The sequence below is a fragment of the Siphateles boraxobius genome, unplaced genomic scaffold, assembly GCF_051911475.1.
Source record: "Siphateles boraxobius isolate OS27281-9 unplaced genomic scaffold, OSU_SipBor_1 5, whole genome shotgun sequence".
NCBI classification, from domain to species: domain Eukaryota; kingdom Metazoa; phylum Chordata; class Actinopteri; order Cypriniformes; family Leuciscidae; genus Siphateles; species Siphateles boraxobius.
In genome coordinates this window covers 23,972,651-23,994,227 of record NW_027509141.1, presented here as the reverse complement: position 1 = coordinate 23,994,227, position 21,577 = coordinate 23,972,651, and the positions used below count along the sequence as shown (strand labels likewise).

The 21,577-nt window shown below is 36.6% G+C and overlaps 2 protein-coding genes across 3 annotated transcripts; both read right to left on the bottom strand.

Annotated features, from left to right (window-relative positions):
- Positions 1-3,193: 3,193 nt before the first annotated feature.
- On the bottom strand, positions 3,194-12,970 carry rem1 (RAS (RAD and GEM)-like GTP-binding 1). 2 transcript variants are annotated; one of them, XM_077203432.1, is made up of 5 exons: positions 12,628-12,970; positions 11,181-11,527; positions 8,000-8,082; positions 6,635-6,842; positions 3,194-4,307 (listed from the first exon to the last, which is right to left on the bottom strand). In XM_077203432.1, the coding sequence occupies exons 2-5, from the start codon at positions 11,506-11,508 to the stop codon at positions 4,030-4,032; spliced, it is 897 nt and encodes a 298-aa protein (XP_077059547.1). In that variant the 5' UTR covers positions 11,509-11,527; positions 12,628-12,970; the 3' UTR covers positions 3,194-4,029. The 2 variants fall into 2 exon arrangements, with proteins under 2 accessions (XP_077059547.1, XP_077059548.1); XM_077203433.1 differs by having other exon boundaries at positions 12,316-12,929.
- Positions 12,971-14,646: 1,676 nt separating this feature from the next.
- On the bottom strand, positions 14,647-20,957 carry LOC143711393 (uncharacterized protein C20orf96-like). Its single transcript, XM_077202842.1, has 10 exons — positions 20,950-20,957; positions 20,709-20,833; positions 20,487-20,614; positions 20,239-20,397; positions 19,770-19,869; positions 17,441-17,598; positions 16,922-17,023; positions 16,745-16,822; positions 16,499-16,617; positions 14,647-14,807 (listed from the first exon to the last, which is right to left on the bottom strand). The coding sequence occupies exons 1-10, from the start codon at positions 20,955-20,957 to the stop codon at positions 14,747-14,749; spliced, it is 1,038 nt and encodes a 345-aa protein (XP_077058957.1). The 3' UTR covers positions 14,647-14,746.
- Positions 20,958-21,577: the final 620 nt, after the last annotated feature.

The following is a 21,577-nucleotide window of genomic DNA, read 5'->3' as shown; positions in this document are numbered from 1 at the left end:
TATTTTACAACACACTACTATAAGGTCTCATTTGTTAACATTAGTTAATGTATTAACTTACTAAAAATGAGCAAAACATTTATTACAGTAGGCTATTTATTAATCTTTGTTAATGTCAGTTAATAAAAATAGAGTCGTTCGTTGTTTGTTCGTGTTAGTGCTGATGTTAAAGTTCCCCTGTAATCAATAATTTTATCCCTTAAAACTTGTATTTGATCACCAAAATAGAATATTTAAGTGTTGTAATATATAATTCTTCATGACTTAAAATAGCTTGAATGCAACTTTATACCCTTCCCTAATTTAGTATAGTGGTTCTATCAATATGCAAATTAGCCACGACTCCACTCACTCACACCAGCTCAGAGATTCACTTGGTGACTATCACACATTGGTTACAGGGTAGTTTGTGACGGCAGAAACATCAGCGATTTCAAAACCGGCTTTTTAGGTTCATTGCAGTTTTATGGAGAAAATACTTAGCAATGGCGTTACTTAAGAATTTGCACATGGTTTGTAAAGCATATTAAAAACACCACACAGACATTTAAACAACATTAAAAACTTGATTTTCTTCACAGTGGGACTTTAACAAATACAACTTTTATTTAATGTATTAGTAAATGTTGAAATTAACATTAACAAAGATTAATAAATGCTGGCGAAGTATGTTCCTTCTGTAGTTCAATGTTAACAGAAGTAGTTCACTATATTAACTGAAACCTTAATGTAAAGTGTTACGACCATACCTCTGAGACTGCATAGTCAGACAGTGAACCAGAATAGAACACAAATATACTACAAAAAGTAGACCTCCAATGAAAAATATAAAGTAACAAATTCATTACTAATATTTGATGAGTAACAAATAATGAGAAAAAATATGACCCCACAATTTTCTTGGTTTAATCTCATTCTTTCCATTGACTCTCAGCACAGCTTGCTTGATGTTCTGCTGGCTGCCAACTTTCCGTAATTAGCTCTCTCTCCCCGGCCGCGCTCACAGTGAGGCAGAGTGCAGCCAAATGTAAATCTCTCCAGAGGCTTTCCACAGCATGAGCATGACACACATCTGGAGGACGCCAGATTCTTGACACGTTACAAGAACCAGTCAGTGTGACCGGTGCAGGACCATTCGTCTTCCTGTATGCACTACCACCTCCCTGGCCTTATTCACTTTTTCCATTCTGATGTGCTCCTCTCTCTTTTCCTGTTTTGTTGTTCGTTTTTTTACTGCATGGCTCTGGTGAATGAGCCCCCTTTAATCTCATGTCAGACTCTTAATGCACTGTTATTTTTGGTATTTGGAGAACAATTCCACTTGTTATGAAAGGCAGAAACAGCCTTTCATGTGTTTCAACCACAAACATACCTGCTGGGTAGTTAATTGTGACTTTGTAAAAAAGCTTGGGAGATGAATCATAGTTCAAAGCAGCTTAGAGTTTGGTATATCTAAACTGAAGAAGGCACCAAATGTTGGTTAGTTTCAACATTTCTCATAAGTGCATGACTATATGAGCAAAACATACTACTACATTCACAACAAAAGATGTTTATTTGCGTGTGATCTGCATGTGTAGGCTGTATTAGCTGGGGGAAAGGTTGAGTGTGGAGTGGAGCATTCTTTCCATTACCCAGACCAAATCAATGCACTGAGGTCCCAGCCAGAACGCCACGTCCCCTCCCCCACTCCAGTGGTGACAAGGGGCCAGTGGAAAGAGCTGACCCAGGCACAGCACACTGGCCTAATTGCAGTTCTGGCCTCCTGCTTCTTTTCCTGAAGCTGAACAGTGGTTGCCACAGAGCATGGATAAAATACTCAATCACACAGACAAGGGAGCAACACAAGTCTATTGGATGCTCACCCAAAAATGAAAATTCTGTCATCATTGACTCACCCTCATGTCATTATAAACCTGTATGCATATCTTTCTTCTGCTGAACACAAAATAATATATTTTGAAGAATGTTGAGGAACCAAAAGTTTCGGTTCCTGTTGACTTCCATTGTATTTTTGTTAATATTTTTCAAAATATCTTTTTTTTGTCTTCAACAGAAGAAAGAATTGAATACAGGTTTGGAACGATATGAGGGTAAGTAAATGATGACAAAATGTACATTCTTGGGTGAACTTTTGAAGTATATGGGTTAAAGTATAAAACAACAGTAACTGTTTTACACAACTGTTGGAGAAATATCTTTATGGGAAGAAGGATACAAATCAAATCTAGACCAAGAGTAAACTTTTTGTTGTTGTTGCATTGGCTACCCTCAATTGTAACTTTATCCACAAGGCTTAATGGGCATCTTGGAAATCCACCATCCACAAACTTGACCTTGACGTCTTTGTGTAAAATTACATTCTTGGTTGTATTGGGGGCTGAATTTATGGAGACACTTTTATCTATATCAATCTATCTTTTTTGTCTCAGTAAAAATAAAATAATTCAAAATAATACCATGCATGCAGAATCCCTCAATCAAATCTGCAGGCATTGCAACTCCACAATGCATAATGCAAAAGCATTATTTTGGAGATCAGATCAATATTTTTTTTGAAGTTGCAATGCTCTTCTCATGCATAACGGAGTAGGGGTTATCAATGAGGCATGATGGTTTTCAGTTGCATTGCTTTTATGTTTGGAATATATTTGACCTCATATATGACCCATCCACCAAACAACCTCTGAAATATGGCATTTGAGAGAAGTAATCTGCTTAAGAGCTTTAAGTGGAGCACTGAAGTGTCATCATACAAAGAGGCACTGACCGTGGCATTTCATTGTGGTCCTTTCTCAACATTGTTCCAGTGATTGGATTTCACTGATTGTTTCCATCTTGTTGTAGAAAAGCCCTCTGAGCCCCTCGACTGTATCTGAGAACAATGATAATATGGGGGTGATCAGGATGAAACCCACTTAAATATGGATATCAGAACCCCTTTATCAACAATAATAGTGGCAGGTTTAAGGTGAGGCTACGGAACGTGACTAAATACTTATGAACACTAGTGCACCTTATGGATGAAACATTACACAAAAACCTTTTTTTTGTCAACTTAAAACTTTGAAGAGGATTAAGAATGGCAGACAACAATATGACAATTCATGTTATTCTAAAAGACAGAGTGGGAGGTATTTGAAAAAAGCAGAACTTCAAAACACAGATTGGGATTTAATAATGCAAAGCATAATTGTATTTACATATTTAAAAGCCATTTATTATTATACAAAATTTGGAAAATAAATATTTACAAACCAGCAACATCAAGTTGTACAAAAACATTTCCCCCCTCTATGTCTAGTGCAAAAAAAGAAAAAGAAAAAAGAAAACATTTAGATAGAGATAGCCTGTAAACCATTATTTCTGTTGTTATAATAAATTCTCGTAAAATATCTGACACCTTTAATGTTTACTGACCAACTGAGTTTAATGACCAACTACCCCATTCAAATAAACTGTAAAAAGGCTTGTGGAGGATATTCACATGCCCTTTTTAAATGATGATTGACATGTCCCAAATATTTTTTGTTTTATTAGAATAAACTTGTAAGAAAAAAAAACCCATTGGTCTCAACTGTCTCTCCTTTAACTTTTCCGATGGGCTGTGCCTATCTCATAGCAAATGACTTTCAGTGTATACAAAATACGTCCTTTGTTAAAAAAAACAAGCTGAATTATTAATTTTATAAGAAAAAAATCAATAAAAACTATGAATAATAAATATTGCTTGTTAATTATTTCTAACTATTGTCTATTCAGTCTGATAAGGCAAACATTGATAAAATGTTCATTTAAAAAAAAAGTCCACTTAATTGGTGATATACAGTAATAAACCTTTGGTTTATTCTAACGCCTATCAAAAATTTGATCTATAGGTCTTCAGGGGAATCAGTAAAAAGGTTAATACAATAGTTTGACTTGAATTAATGAATAAACAAAGAAAAAATGTGAATTAATGTTCAGCTTCAAAAGTGGCCTTTTCGAACATAAAAACGAAAGTTCAAGGAATGAGAATGTTCTGTGGATTCACAGCACTGCGAGGTCATGGCAGGACTTGGAGCGTACTTTCATGGCCATCTTCTTGTTGTTTTTGGCCGCCAGTCGATCCAGGAAGCGTCTGGCCTTCTTGGTGAGGCTCTCTTTTCGCTTGTAGACAGAGCGTCGGCGCTCATTGATCTCTTTGCTGTCTCGCCGCAGTCGGATCTGCCTCACAATGCCCTCGAAGAGCTCATGAACATTGTGGTGGAGGGAGGCGGAGGTTTCAATGAACTTGCAGTCGAACACCACGGCACAAGCCCGACCCTCTACCAAAGAAGACCAGGCTTGTGTGAGATCCTTGGATTGACCCCATAATATTACATAAGCCTTACAGAACATCACATCACAGCAGCCCTTAAAGGAAAAGTTCACCCAAAAATGAAACATTATCCTATAATTTTCTCGACCTCAAGCCATCCTAGGTATATATGACTTTCTTCTTTCAGCAGAACACAATCGGAGTTACATTTAATAATATCCTGGCTCTTCCCAGCTTTGCTATGGCATTGAATAGTGCCCGAGTTTTTGAAGCTCCAAAAAGCGCATCCATCCATCATAAAAGTAATCCATACGACTCCAGTGGGAATATAAAGGCCTTCTGATGCGAAGCGATGAGTCTAAATAGACATATTTAAATCTTTATAAACTATAAACACTGGCTTCCAGCAACGGCCGTACACCAGTTCACGAGAGAGTCGAGTTCCAGTGGAAGGGTGACCTTTGACCCGACGCATGACGTAGGACGTATGACGCAGGCATAGCGTAGGTATAGGGGAGAATTGATGAAAGCGCAAAGGATAGAGCAAAACAAAACGGCAGTCATGAATTGGGTTAGGGTTAGGCTAAAATTAGAAGAAGTTTTAAAGAAAAACGTCAGAGGATTTCGATATAAGAGAAGAGGAGCTACATCATACGGTCAAAGGGTCAGAGCTACATCAAAGGGTTAGAGGTCACCCTTTCGCCGGAACTCGACTCTCTCTTTAACACACCAACGGCCGTAGCCGGAAGCCAGTGATCATAGTTTATGAAGGACGTATGCACTTTTTGGAGCTTTAAACACTATTCAATGCCGTTGTAAAGCTGGGATGAGACAGGATATTATTTTTATATAACTCTGATTGTGTTCAGCTGAATGAAGAAAGTCATATACACCTAGGCTGACTTGAGGGTGAGTCAATTATGGGATAATTGTCATTTTTGGGTGAACTATTCCTTTAAGGCTTATGAATCTACACCATGTCAAACAATTGTGCTTCAGAGGATACACTACAGCTGCATTTACATGGACCCTAATAATCTGTTATGTAATCGGACTAGTTGCACAGTCGGAATAGAAAAAGTCACATGTAACCACATCAATCGGAATGAATTGGCCAAATACAAATTTATTTCGGATTGTAAGGGGTGGATTACACCTTTTCTAATCCGTTCGATAGGACGTGTTAACTCGATTGAAAACCAACACAGAAAAGTTCTACATGTGCAATGAAGTAGAAATGGCATCATGACGCACGATGTATGGAACGAGCTGTTGTTGGTGAATAGTGTAATTCTAAAATTCTTATTCCACTTATCGTCTGTGAAGTGCTGCAGGGGAATGTCATACCAGCAGTCCTTGCTTCGGACTCTCATCCACAGACAGCTTTGTTTTGGCCGCGGCAAGGGGCATTTGACTGCTTAATAAATATAAGCAGCACGGCACAAAGCTTCATGTGCTCGTCGTCTCCTAATCAGGACCCGAAATAGATAAATATTAAGTCTGCATTTTAAAACAAAGAAAAGAAGCGATAGCAGGATAATGGTTAGTATGTGCCAACTGCGGGAAACTCTGTATATCCATGCAGTGTGTGCGTGTCAAAAGATCAAATCCGATTTGAAGCTTGTGACATATAAAAGCTCACATTAACCTGATCACTTTATTCAGTGTTCATGTAAACACTATGATCGGATTCATTAATCGTAATGATTTCATTCTGATTGAAACAAAACGTGTCCATGTAAACGTAGCTACTGTGACACACACTACCATACAAAAGTTTGGGGTTGGTAAGATTTTGATGTTTTTGAAAAAAGGACTCTTGTTATGATCACCAAGGCTGCACATATATTAAAATACATGAAAAAGAGTGTTATTGTGATAATAACCTTTTTCTATTTTAATATATTTAAAAATGTATTTTTTTCCCAGTGATGGCAAAGCTGTTTTTTCAGCATCATTACTCCAGTCTTCGATGTCACATGATCCTTCAGAAATCATTTTAATATGCTGATTTGGTGCTCAATAAATATTTCTTATTATTATTATGTTGAAAAAAATTGTGCTGCTTAATATTTTTAGGGAAACCATCATACTTTTATTGTCAAATGCTTTGCTGAATAGAAGTTCAAATGAACAGCCTTTATTTAAAATAGAAAACCTTTGTAACATTATAAATGCCACTGTCATTTTTGATGGATTTATTGCATCCTCGCTGAATAAAAGTATTAATTTCTTCAAAAAAACCACCTTACCTTCTCAAACCTTTGAACAGTAGTGCATAACATCCCACTATGATGTGTCTGTGCGAATGATACAACTCAAAACAGTTCTCACCTTCAACTGCCACCTCTCGAGAGCGCACTAAGTCACTTTTGTTTCCCACAAGAATGATGGGAATGTTTTCAGCCTGTCGGATGCGCCGCAGCTGGATTCGTAACTCCGATGCGCTCTCAAAGCTGCTGCGGTCGGTGATAGAGTAAACAATGATGTAAGCATTGCCCACTTGCATGCAGTAATCCTGCACCCACTTCTCATCTTCCTCCTGGGGGATCAAAAATGAACACTTTAAAAGGACAATAGAATAAAATTATCATTATTTACTCACCCTAATGTGGTTCAAAACCTGTAACTTTCTATAATGGAACACAAAAGATTTTTTTACTGAAGACATTTTTACTGGTCATTTTTTCAAATCAATGACAATGAATGGAGGCTTTCAAGCTTATAATAGCGTATATTAAAAGTGGTTCATACGACAATATATGTCAAAATATAGAGTCACTACGATTTGTTTTTATTATCAAGGATAGTAAAAACATGTATAATGTTACAAAACAATATTTCAAATAAATGCTGTTCTTTTGACCTTTCTATTAAGAATCCTGAAAAAAATGTAATAGAATCTCCACAAAAATAGTAAGCAGCACAACTGATTTCAATATTGATTTCTTGAGCACTAAATCAACATATCAAAATGATTTCTGAAGGATCATGTGACACCGTTTTTAGAACGGTAGTTTAAACACAGTCCGCTTTAATGGACTTAAAATGATAGCTGGAGCACTATGATGTTTTAATGTTGCTTTTTTTTTTTGCGTGTAATTTTGTAGCTTCACAATCCCAGTCCTCATACATCTTCATTATATTGAAAGAAAGCGAAAGAGAATGACATGAGGGTAATTAAACAATGACAGTGTTTTCATTTTAGGATCCCTTTAAACACTTGTACATGTACTGAGGTATAAACAACAAACAATTCAAAGCTTTGTGTCGAGAAAATGCTGTGGATTGTAACATTTACAGAATTATTATCTCTGTAAACAATTGTTGAGTCCAGCAAAGCGGAGTTGCCAGACAGACCTCACAGAGGAGAGTCATCGATAGCGGTGTAATGAGGCCCTAGAGCGATCAGTGTACTTGTCTGTGTGGTCAGCAGCAGGGGCCAGCTGTATGATGCTTGCTCACTGCAGGCCATCGCTCAATGGAGTTTAGCCACTGGCAGTGAGAGGCCATGGTTTTTCCACAGCATTACACAAAAGGCATTGTGGCCCTGAATATGAGACTTGTGTCTACAAACACACACTCATGGCTGACATGCAACGATGAAATGCCTTCAGATTTTCCTTTATTTACATCTGTTAATTCATCGAGTATGAGGTTGATTATGTTAAGACATACTGATGTATGAAGTTTGCATACCTGTTTTTCGGTTTCCCACGTGTCCATCACGACTAGGGTCGTCTCCTCCTCATCCACCGTAAGGGTTTTCTCATATGTATCCTCTATAGAAACATCCAAGACTGCATTTTTAGTCTGTTTAGCAAAATATCAGTGACATTAATTTGACATCCAAAACAGCATTGGCAACTAAGTATAGATTCTACGAACAAACAACTAGGTCAAGGTCTCATTTGTTAGCATTTACAACCCATTTCATGGGTTAGATCACCAAAAATTTTTCAATCCCAACAAGTAAGACCTTCGTTCATCTTTGTAACACAAATTAAGATATTTTTGATGAAATACGAGCGCTTTCTGACCCCCATATACACAGCAATGTTATGATCACTTTCAAGGCCAAGAAAGGTAGGAAAGACATTGTTGAAATAGTCCATGTGACTCCAGTGGTTCAACCTTAATGTTATGAAGCAAGGAGAATACTTTTTGTGCGCAAAATACACCAAAAAAGTGTATTTATAAAAGTGTAAGCACTTAATGATCTATCTTAATGTGAGTTAGTAAAAATATAATTTTTCTTGTTAGTTCAAAGTGCATTAACTAATGTTAACAAATACAACTTTTGATTTTAAAAATGTAGTAGTAAATGTTAAAATGAACATGAACGAAGGTTAATAAATGCGGCAGAAGTATTGTTCATTATTAGATCATGTTAAATAATGCAGTAAACAAATTAAACTTTATTGTAAAGTAACCATGATTTTACCATGGTTATATTTTCCTCAAAACAACAACAACAACAACTTTAAAACTCACATACAGCTTACTGTATAGATATCTTCTATGATGAGCATGTTTTTCTGGACATTAAGTAAAAAAATGGTTGATACAACAAGAAATGGGCTTATTAAAAGGGTGAAATTCTTTATAAAAAAAAGCAGTTTGGCATAATCTACTATTTCTTAAAAATGCTTCACTGCATATTAATATTTGAAAAACTTTTGGCCACAAATCAGACATTTGATCAAACCAACATACAGAAAACAAAACAAAACATAGAGCTTTCCTGAGGGCCCTCAAGACTGCATGTATCAATAAGTAACATATCAGATAATTTGACCTTTTTATGACATGGTATGATTAGTTAAGGTTGTAAAATGTAATGTGGTGCGACTTCCCAAAAACTTTAATATTTCATGATTTTGTAAAAACATACATTTTAACTTGAAAAAAAATATTTTTTGTATACAAGGTAAAAGGAAAATGTTAATTAAAAATATTTTCCTTTTCATTATCATGGACACTACAAAAAAAGTCCAAAACATTTGCTGCCATTATTGTGTTTCTTTGTGATACATTTAAACAGTGCTTTGTTATAATCACAAGCGTGAAAAATGCATGTGAAGTGGAAGAGTGGAAAAATCATTGAGTCGTGTCTGATAAACTGATCGCATAGCTAGTTTGACAAGAAGATAAAACACACTTTGCTCCAGTCTAGGCTGATACTGACCTTGTCCCATTTTTCCACTTTAAATCTACTCTGTCACTTTTAGAGACCTCTAAAAGATGTACAGCACAACATTTGAATTCACGGTAAAGAATAACAGTGTCCTTAATCAACTTCAATGTCTCAAAACTTCATGTCAGTTAAAATCTAAATGTTAAGGCCAGATCTAAAACATAATCAAGACATCCCCAACAGAAATCTGTGTCCTCAACCGATGAGGGCCAATGCATATTTTATTTTTTACAGATATGATAACACTATGCTAACTAAGGTGTATGCTAATGCAGTGCAATTACAGAGCATTCAACACAAACATGTCACTCAACGAAAGCCAGTTACGATAGAATCAAAGAGATTTTATAGAAGCTTTACAAGCCATTGGGATAGAAAACTGACAGTAACATCTTATATCTCAAATGAATTTGTAAATTGTAATTCCTTCTTATAAACAACATAATATATTAAAAAGTTTTTGGTCAGTCCTTTTTTTTTTTTAAAGAAATTATTACTATTCAGCAAGGATTCTTTCAATAGATCACAAGTGACAGTAAAGATTTATAATGTTGCAAAGGATTTCTGTTTGATATAAAATTCTTTTTAACTTCAATTCATTAATGAATCCTGAAGAAAAACTAAAAGTAAAAAAAAAAAACAATAAGTGTTCAGCAGCATTTCAGCATATTAGAATGATTTCTGAAGGATCACGTGATACTGAAGACGGAGTAATGATGCTGCTGAAAATTCAGCTTTGCCGTCACAGGAGTAAATTGCAATTAAAAAGTATTAAAATAGAAAACAGCTCTTTTAAATTGTAACTTTTAGGGTCAGGCAGAAGAGTAGCTTACTAATATGTCTCCAGTGATATATACACACATCCGCCTGTCAATGAGATGATTATTTACAGGATGATGTTCTGCTCAGGTCAAAGCCAAAACAGCAACGAGACAGGGGGTCATATGCCATTAGACAAAAAAAACAACATGTAGGTCAACAGACCGCCACACACAGATCTAATGCTTTCATAAAGGGATTTTGCATAGCTCAATGAATTAGGGAGACACAAATGTGTGTTGCTGAATATTAAAAACCTAAAGTTTTTAGTTACAAAGGGCTCTGATGTATCAGAAAAAATGGATTGTCCCACATCCTTGGGGCACCAAGATGGACAGGACTGGGAAAACGGGACAGACAACACAACGGTGCTGACTTTAAATCTGTCATGTGTTGTCCTATTGTAAGAAATGCACATATTCCAGCAAACTGACGTGAAATGATTCTACATTTATGCATAAAAGTGTAACATTTACGCCACAGCAAAGTTTAAAATCTGCGCTTAAAGGCATAAAACAGGCAGTAATGCTCTAGACAACAGCTGCTACACAAATCAATGTACTGTATGCACTGTTTGCACTGACTGATGTATTAATCAATACCGTCATACAATTAATGTACCAGGATCAATCATGACGCGTGACAATTTGAGAGTGCATTCTATCAGGGAGACCTAACAGTTTAGTCAAGGTTATTTTAGGTGCTGGAATGCCATTTACAGCAGTGTGTCAATGCTATATTTATAGTTATACAATAACATTCAGTTGATGAATCGAAGGAATTAAACTGTACCTAATTAATCAACTAAACTGATTTTGATGTGTAGACATGAACAAAAACTATAATGTATTTTGGGTTGTATACCTCCAATGTGTTTGTGGGCATCCTTCTCTTGTATTCCAGCAAAAATGTTGGCAAGGCTTGACTTCCCCACGCCGTGATCCCCCAACAAAACCACACGATAAAGAGACTCAGATCCAGAGCTGTCCGACTCTGAGTCTGAAGACCAGTTGGCCCGTGAGTGGATGGTCTTGTCTCCTGGGTGGTAAGAGGCTGACTGGGCGAGCGGAGGGTGATACGGGTCAGCCGAGGGGTCTCTATCTCCCCGGCTCGCTAAACGAGAGGATGGGATGGGAGTGCTTGCTCTTCTCCTCAGTGGTTCCTTTCCCTCTTTCTGTGTGTTGAGTGTCATCTTATAAACATAGGTATGCCTTAACAAAAAAAAGTGACATTACTATTAAAGGAAAACAAACAGTCTGAGCATAATCTGTTAGTTACCATGTAGTAATATTATTAAATAGTCTTGATTCACTGCATATACATTATACACCACGAATGAAAAACAAACAAACAAACAACAACAACAACAAAAAAACTTAATGAGGTGCATTCTGAGACATACCTAATTCAAATAACTTTTAACTGGTAGTGTTGAGGATACCAGGGCCGGTTGTCACATTTTTTACTCCAGAGAATGATTTGGTTTATTTCTTTTTTTGGTATATTTGGTTAAGTTTAGTATGCATATAAACTGACTTAAAAAACAGACCAAATATTTGTAACTTAGACATAAAAGGCTTGGCAAAAAAACTATTGAACAATTGATCTATTATTGGAAAATATTCAAAATTTTAAATGCAAAATTATCAAAACTTCTCTCAATAAACATTGAACATGTGACAACTTGCCCCATCCTGAGAACAACATTTGTTTTCCCCAAAATGATATGCTCACTAGGAATCATTTTAGTTTAAGTTTAGTTTAATTATTCTAATAAAGTCAACTAAGTATTTGAAACCAAACCAAACCACTGACAGGGAAAACAGTGTTGACTCCAAACATTACTAAAATCCTTGTGACAACTTCCCCTGTGACAACAAGCCCCGGTGTCTCTGAATATTCATGCATTTTACTATATTTCATGCATTAATAAACACAACAACTAATCAAACCAGACATATTCCAACAAAAACATCCTAAGAATGTTTAGTTTACTCACAACCATGTCCGTAAACGAAGGTTTTAAAGCGTACAGGTTCACATCAATCCACAGAATGAAGTTCAAAGTGAATCAATCAGTTTGCGCGCAGTGGAGTTTTAGGAACCGGTTGCAGAGAAACGCTACACCGCTGCAGTCATGGCAACAGCCCGCCGAGTTCCAAAAAGCTTTTAAAAATTTAAGAGCGGAATGAAGCATTTCTCTCATTCTCTCGCGCTGTCTGTCACAGCCCCGTCACCCGCAGCGCGCGGAATGGAACACTCGTGCGCTCCGAAAACATCGGTGAGTTCACATCTATGACCTTTCACTCACCTTTATCTCACCACACGCAAGTTTTAGGAGTCCGAAGCGCGACTTCTCAGTTCATCCTTCCACTTGTTGACTTTGAGCGTCAGTCCACAGCGCTGGATCGGAGTGAGGTCGCATGTATCGTCCCTTTGTGATTAAACACAGGTGGGCTCCTGTTGCCAACTCAACTCGAGCTCAGAGCGCGCGGAGCGGAGAAACGTGCTTTCTGTTTATATTACTCACATGATCCATAAACACAACTCAACAAATGGGCCCTCGACTTTAAGTCTCGTGGGTCCTCGCTGAGCGTCTTTCAACATCATCCTGGTCCACGAAATGTTATAATGTGCCTTTTTAGCACCGTCCCACTCCATCTCCATGACGTCGATGTTCTGTCATTTCCTGCTTAAAGCTGAGCTGAGATATCATAAGTTATGAGAATGTTCTCATTAGTCCAATTGCTTTGATGTAAAACGCATCTTGACTTAATGATGTCATCACTGGAAAGTCATGCAATGTGAAACCACACACATTGCATTTATTTTTCTTTTAGAGACAAACATCCACAGATGTTTTTTTCTGGGTGCTTATACAATTGGATAATGAATGTTGTCTTTTAACTGCATCTATTTAGTATTTTTGTTTCTAAAATAAGTTTTATTTATTGGAAAAGGAATTCCAGCACTGGATACACATGGAAATAAACTTTTAAAAAAAATCCTGAATCTTCGCATCAGTGAAATAGAAGAAGGTTTATCCCCTGCTTAGATCACACAGTTGTTTTTTATACCAGGAATTTTTAATTCTCTGAGGCTCAGCTGAATCTTTTCCAACTGAAACAACAAAAGTAATCAAACCAGTCGCCCATACACTGGGGTGCTGAAATCCATTACTGTTTACAGAGCAAGCCTTGTTCCCACACTTTGGTCAATTACATCAATGTCACACAACTACTGTTTCAAGGTTTGCTAAATGGTTTTGAAATGCTCCGTTTGCAAGATAAATAGTTATATATAGTCACAAAATGAAGCACTCGCATATTTTGAGGATTGACACTTTAAAGTGTCACTAACTTGCTGACTGGTACTCCAACATCGTGTTCCTTGACATGGGAAACAACTTGGACGAAAACAATGAGCATCCTCTGCAGAAATTCAGGCTGCAATTGCTGATTTGCGCGCTTGGCAAACAATACAAAGTATTATAAATAATTTGAGGTTACACTTTATTACGATAGTCCTCTTTAGACATTCTAAATTTGCAATTACATGTCAACTAACTCTATCAGTAGTCTATTGTTAGGTTTAGGCTTAGTAAAATACTAATACACACTACTGTTCAAATTTGTTTTGAAAGAAATTAATACTTTTATTGAGCAAGGATGAACTAAATTGATCAATAGCGACAGTAAAGACATTTATAATGTTCCAAAGATTTCCATTTCAAAATAAATGCTGTTTTTGTTACAAAAATGTTAAGCAGCACAACAGTTGTCAACATTGATAATAATAAAAAATATTTCTTGAGCACCAAATCAGCATATTAGAATGATTTCTGAAGGATCATGTGACACTGAAGACTGGAGTAATGATGCTGAAAATTCAGCTTTGACATCACTCGAATATATTAAAATATAAAATAATTATTTTACATTATAATAATCTTTCAGAATATTCATGTTTCTACTGTATTTTATCAAATAAATGGCTTTTGTGAGCATAAGAGAATTCTTTTAAAATGTTTTAAATGTTAGTGTACCTACAATAAGACTACTGTATGAATGCTAATATAACAAGTCTGATTTTTAAAGAGGTATTCTGTTACTACTTACCAAAGGAAAGTGGTCACTTAACATCTGCAGCTTAGTTTGTGTGACACTAAAATACATGTAGTATGCAGTTGCACTTGCATGTTTAAAGGCACATCAATAAATTAAGGCATTTGCACTAGAGTGGAATATATAGAAAAAAAATTAAAGAGGATTGAGCCAATAAAACAAACTGAAAGCTAAGACAAATAAAGTAAGGAAGATCTGTAAAAATGTTTGACTGAGTAAAATGATTTAATGAAGTGGCTCCATTGATTTTAGTCTGTAATAACAGCTCAGGGGAAGACTCAAAAAGGTAATGCATTCAGCACAGGGCTACACGTGGAGTAAATCCTCTTGGGGTATATTGAGATGGACGTCCATATCTGGAGTACACCTAAAATATAGACAGTGACAGTGACTGTAAACAGCCAGTATACAACCCAAGGCCTAGTTCACAGAAGAAATTAAACTTTTACTCACTCTCATGTCATTGCAAACCCAAGGAAGACTGATCTGAACTGTTTTTGCCCATATACTGAAAGTCAATGTGGTCCAAAACTACAGCAGACCAGGATGAGTTTCATTGTGTGGACAAAAAACACTGATATTTTTATCAAAATATCTTCCATTGTGGTCCACAGAAGAAAGTCATACAAGTTTGGAACAACAAATGAGGACAATTTTTACTTTTGGGTGCAAAGACATCTGTAAATAAGAAGAACTCCTTATGGCACATCTGCCTTTAAACATGGTCACCACAGCCTGAGACAGTTTGTTTAAGACCGGAAACATGAGAACTTTCTCTGCTGGGGCTCAGGACATCTGCAGATACTAAAGCCATGTCTCTGTCACGAGCGGAGAAGGAAATCCCAGATCTGTTTATCATTATCTCTAGTTAATGGAAACCTTTTTAATTTGTTGCTCAGTATGATATGTGAACACACTAAGTGTTTTTTGCTTGTTTTCCACGTTCTTTGTCCCCTAGGCCAAAACACTTAAGGACCAAAGGTCCATATGAATATATCTTAACTGTGATATAACCGTTCCCAAGGGTGGCAAGAGGTTGTGCAGGACCTTGGAATTGAGTGTCCGATTGTTTTGGAGAGGAAAATGACATGCTGTTTTGGAACAGACTGTTGGGAAATGTGAAACCTTCATTAACCTTTAATGGGCGCCAGGGATTCCATGAATGCACAGCATTGTCTTGTTCTTCGTTTATCTTTAAGATGGCCTTTGGAGTCTTTTCCAAAACTGTAATATTACACCATCTCCAACAGCTCAATACCTTTCAAAACCAAGCCATTGTTTGAAAGTAGATGGGGCTGAGTTTCCCTCCAGTAGTTTATCAGATTTGCAATGCTGGATCTCCAATAAAGCTCCTTGGTTTAGGGAAAATGTTACTTATCATTCATATTTGCTTTTATTCACCTTCATGTCATTCCAAACCTGTATAACTTTCTTCATCAGAAAACAAAAGAAGATATTTTGAAAAATATCTCGTGGTTTTTGTTCATCCAATGAAAGTCAAGGGGGTCTCATTTGGTTTTGGACCCCGTTGTCTTTTATTGTATAACAACAAAATGATTCAACAAAATCAGTTGAAACATCCTTCAGAATTTCTTCTTTCACATTCTGCATAAGAAAAAAAGTCAAAAAGGTTTGGAACGACATGATGGTAAGTAAATGATGTCAGAATCTGCATTTTTGGGTGAACTATCCCTTTAAATTGTTTCTCAATGCACCAAATGAGCGTCTTTAATAACCCATATTAGATGTTAAACTATCATGGGCTGTGTGCTGTAAGTATGTTTGAGAAGGCTCTTGAAATTGAAGTGTTGCTGTTCTATATTTGTTTACAGGAGGGGTAGGGTCATACTAACACTGTTCGACATTTTGAGGGGTTTGTTGAACTTCCTTTCAAGTGGTCAATTTTCTGAGAACATTTCTCTGCAACTGCAATTACTGTATAACTTGGGAATGCTTCAACTGAAGAGCTTGCCAATGTTCTTGTGTTAATAGGACATAAGAACTGTTTGTGATAAAGAAGCTGTTTGCCTCAGTAACTCATTGTCCACATCCACTTACTTATCTGATTTCAGGAAAACATCTGGAAAGATCTCTCTCCTGATGTTTGGTCTTGATAGTTGCAGTTCCTGAATACTCTTCATCAGGTCTTTGTTCTTCTGCTCAAGCTCCATTATCACCTCAAAAATATATACAGTAATTATACAATGTAAATAAATAAATACATTTACAAATTAACATACTTTTTAAAAACAATTCATTAAGTCTACCTTAACAATCAAAAATTAACTTTAATAAAATAATCACTTTTCTGTGCATATTAATCTCTTCCTTCATTGTGTAATTCTGTGAGGCCACAAGTTTGACACAAGGAGGGACTTGTTTCTGAAAATCAAACAACAAAGATATTTTTGATAATGCACCTAGAAAAGTCAAGAATTAAAAAAATAAAATCTAAAAACTGACATAAAAAAGCTTCTTTACCTCAAAAACTGCAGAAAGCACTTCCTGTTCTCTTTGGTGTTGGCATCTCTCCAAATGGACTGTTTCGTTCTCATACAACAGATTTACATCCTCTTGCTCTTTCTGACAATTACAGAGGAGACACATATTAAAACATTATTGAAGATTGAAGAGTTCTTAGAACCACATGTGGAGTTAGAACCACATGTGTATTTTAATAAATGAAGCATTTTCCTGGATCTAACTTTAAGTACTTTTTACTCTTCTTTACCCATCAGATGGCCAGAATGTGAGCTTTTATTCATCCAGGCAGTAAGTCCTGCTTATTTTTCGGTTGCACTTTATTTTACAGTACGTGCACTTACAGTGTAATTACCTAAGAAAGCACTGAGTAATAATCAGGTAACTACATGGGTTATGGTTAGGTTTAGGGGTAGGTTCAGTGAGAGTACCTATTTATTACCCAGTTATTGCAATTATAAGTACATAGTATATACATGGGGAACAGGACTGTAAAATAAAGTGCTACCCATGTTTTACCTGTTGCATCTCTTTCAGTCTGTTCAGTTTTCTTTTCATGTCTGCAATCTGCAAGGCCTTGACTGGGAACTCCATATCTTTGTATGTCTTCAGGAAGCGGAGCTCTTTCCGAGCCACTACCACCTCTGCTTTTACCATGTCCAACTGCTTCTGTAAACCTGCACTTATAAGATAGTCAACTGAAACTTGTTGTTGAGGTTTGGGGTTGTTTGTTTTTGCTTTAGCATTAACGCTATATGGCCAAAAGTTCTTGGATACCCAAATATGTAGACTTCTCTGTGTGCACAGGGGCAATAACATGCTGGAACAGAAGAGGGCCTCATTCTACATTAGAAGTGTTTATGTTTGCTTGATTTTATGCGCCTGCTTGTAATGCACTTTTACTGTATTTTTAATAAAATAAACCCATCCTTGGTGAGCATAAGAGACACCTTTCAGAAACATGTAAAGCAATTGTACCGGCTGCAAACTTTTGAATGGTAATGTAGCTGGAATAGCAAAGCCAATTGAACTGTGGCTAAGCCACGCCCCCTCCACTCACTCGGACAAACTGTCAACATTCGGTGACAGGCGCTATGGCAGCTGTCACAGCAGGAGAAATTTCACAGGAGGCAATTGATGATTTTTGGAGAGAGAAAGATTATATAGATATATATTTTGGTAAAAAGTTGTCTAAAATATTGTGCTTTAATATGTAATTAATGGTTCATGATCAAATTAAATATGTACAGGTCTAAGTTGCATACGTTTCCAGGACTAGCCTTTTTACCATCTTTACAAAAGTACCTCTCCGTTAGTATGGTGCTACAGTATTTACATGAATCATTCAGCACAACATAGCTAACATTTGTAATCCCGGTTATTTACAGATACGTTAATGAAGCTAACGTTAAGTGGCATGATGTAAACGCAGCTAGAAGCTAACTTTAACGTTTTCTAATGTTAGGCTAACGTTACGTTAGATATGTAAAAGATAACGTTCAAACAGGGCTCTCAAGTTTTATCAAAAGTTTAGAGTGAGATTTAGGGGAGGAGCCACCCAAATATTTGCAGCAGGGTCCCTCGACCCAACCAAATTCGCTTCAATTTTTGCTAGCAGTTCAATTTTGCCTATTGTTCATAATTGACCAGCACAAATGGAAATTATAACAATTGTTAAATCTGATAAAAAGACAAATTCATCCAAATAAAATAAATAGTTATATTTAAAAAATACAAATTTATTGAAAAATAAAAATAAATTTGACCCCAAACAAGCCAACTGAACATCAGTGCTCAATGTACATAACATTGTGTCATAACAACTTGCCCTGAGCATGCATGTCAAGACCCAAACCGGTCACCTTTACAGGGGTCATCGGATGCCCATTTTCCACAAGTTGGTATGATTCTTTTGGGTCTTCATGTAAAGTTTGTAACATACTTTGGTTAAAATTTCTCAATGGTTGTGTAAAACAACACCCTTTTTACCTCTTCAAAAACAGCTTAGTTCACAGTGACCCGTTTCGGTGCATGTCTCTTTAAATGATAATGAGCAACAACTTTTTAGCTTTTTGAGGATTAAAAAAAAGTGAATGGATTTTTCATTGCATGGTGATTGTGTCCACACACTGCAAAGACAGATTTATTTGCAAATACCATATAAAAGTGTATTTTGCATCCGATGACCCCTTTAAAAGCAGTTGGAGCTTTCGTCCATTAATTGTATAGCGGGACAAGTTCCCTTACTCCTCAGCGTGAGAAATACAAGGTGTGGCGTGTGAGCGTGTGAACGGGTTGAAATGCGTGTGTCTCACGCCCAATGCGTGAGACTTGAGAGCCCTGGTTCAAATAAGTTGTTGACTTATCTTAGAACAGATGTAGACATCCTTGTTTAATTTATCCACGTTTAGTTGGTGTTGTGGTCTACCATAACTTAATCCAGACAATTATCTCGGTTGAGATGTGGCTTGGGAAAGGGTAAAAAATACACACCGTCGCCCAGCCTCTCGGGATACCTAGTGTCAGAGTTGCATGTACTCCATGCACACCGTTTGACCATTTTAAACTTAAAAGGAAAAGAAAAAACATATAAAAAACGAATGAACCTGACTAACTCCAATGCATTTCAATGGACGAGGAAGCAGAGAATGTCAGAGTGTATGGGATAGCTATGCGCACTGTGATTGGCTCATCGCGTTTGGGGGCGTGACTTAGCCATAGGTTAATTAATTAGATTAGAGTGTTTCCACATACTTTTGGCCATACATAGTGAATAAATTGCATTTAAAAGTAATAATGAAAATAGCTAAAACATAATTGATTGTAAAGTGTAGAAGTTTCAACTAACCGCTGAGATTAGTCTGTGACACTTCCTCTGTATCTGTCAGCTTTGCGTTGGCACTTTTAATAAGACTGTCATCCCATTTTTTTAAAGCTACCATTGATCTCTAGAAAAAACATATATCAAATTTCACTGGTTAAGGGAACTTAAAGGTGCAATAAGCGATTTCTGAGAAATGCTGTTGATATTTGAAATCACCAAAACAAACACGCCCCTACCCAAAAGGATCACACCCCTATCTTGATAGCCCCGCCCATAAATTCACAAACAAGCTATGCAGCACAGGCCCATCCCCCTCATGAATGGACAAGCCCCTTACTGCTGATTGGCTACAAGTGCGTTTTGGTGCGATCCACTTTCAACAGCGTTTCTCAGAAATCGCTTACTGCACCTTTAATACTCAATGTTGAAAAAGTTTGAATTCAGTGCTCTTTGTGTACAGTGGGATCTAAAAACATAATACAATATAGCTCACCCTCATTTGTGCTCTCTGTGTGAGCAGTTCTTTGGCTCTGGAGACTGAGCTTCTGTCTGTGTCAATAATGCTTCTGGCCATCTGTAGGTTCCTCTCTTGAAGCTGTTCACAGTGCTCCTCCAGCTCTTTTATTGTGTTTTTTCTGGATGTGATGAGTAACTACAACAGATTGCAGTTGTCAGCGTGCACGGCGTAAACTAAACACAAGTGAACTAATAAAGTTGGCTTTCCTGCTTTACAGTACACACCATCAGTGCTTTGATGTTGTCTTTCCTCTTTAAGGTGATCTGGTCCTGCTCCACTTTTTCAGGTGTTCTTCTTGTAGAGAGTTTGGGGAGTGTTGTGAAATCCTTTTGGACAGCGTTTTGAGATTTTCCTATTCATAAAGCAGATATTACAAAACAATGCATTAAGACAGACACGTCTACCTATAGTAGAAGCTTTACAATTATCCTTAGCAATGTTTATACCTGATTTTCCAGTTGGAGATGGTATGATTTCTCCTTTGATAGATGATGACTGCTTTATGATGAAATGTTGCCCAAAGCAGAGGCTTTGGTCTTGTACTTCGCTCCCATTTGATGTAACGTTAATCCTTGAACAAATATTTTAATAAAAAAAGGGTTTAGTCTAACTGCAGCTATTTTACAGAGAGCAATAACGTTAACGTTACTCATACATGAAATAAAAAAAATGGAGTTTGCTGCAAACCTTTTCATTATGTGTCACAAAATTCCTGAACATTATAACAATAACGTAACAACCATAAACACAGTTGACGTCAGTCAGTCATACCACCGGATGAAAGTTCAATATATCTTGGCGTGTCATGATGTTGTTTTCTTCACCGGTAAAATCAATTCTGTCGATATCAAAAAGTCATCAAGAGTTTTTTTTAACAATTCCAGCATTCCAGAAGTTTGTCATAGCAACCGGAGATACACGACGACACGCCTGTGTACAACGTACTTCTGCTGCCATCTAGTGGACATACTGAGCATGCGCGAAAATGGCAAAATTCTCTTCTGTTTCCTGTCGTTCTATTTTTCATAATTTTAAGAGAAAAACGAATGTAATCCTTTATATAAACGTCTTTAAATCTCTATAAATTATATGTGATTGTAGCAAAGTAAGTTTATTAAGATACCGATTCTTGTCAAAATACACTTGTTATTGTTGCACTGCAGAACAGTTTTATACACATTTAAAGAATTAATTGTAAAATATTTTCAAAATACACTTTTATTGCTGATATTCTTGCATTATAAGATAAGGTTATGTATTTGTTTTATAGAAGAGAAGGTTATACAAAACAGGTGTATTCAATGCCAAATTTACA

Coding starts and splice junctions, on each gene's coding strand:
- rem1 (XM_077203432.1), bottom strand. CDS start 11,508: ATGACACTCAACACACAGAAAGAGGGAAAGGAACCACTGAGGAGAAGA. Junction 8,083..11,180: donor TGCCCACAAACACATTGGAG/GTATACAACCCA, acceptor ATGTTTCTATAG/AGGATACATATGAGAAAACC. Junction 4,308..6,634: donor TCGAGAGGTGGCAGTTGAAG/GTGAGAACTGTT, acceptor CTTCTTTGGTAG/AGGGTCGGGCTTGTGCCGTG.
- LOC143711393 (XM_077202842.1), bottom strand. Junction 17,599..19,769: donor GTCACAGACTAATCTCAGCG/GTTAGTTGAAAC, acceptor TTATAAGTGCAG/GTTTACAGAAGCAGTTGGAC. Junction 17,024..17,440: donor GACTGAAAGAGATGCAACAG/GTAAAACATGGG, acceptor TGTAATTGTCAG/AAAGAGCAAGAGGATGTAAA.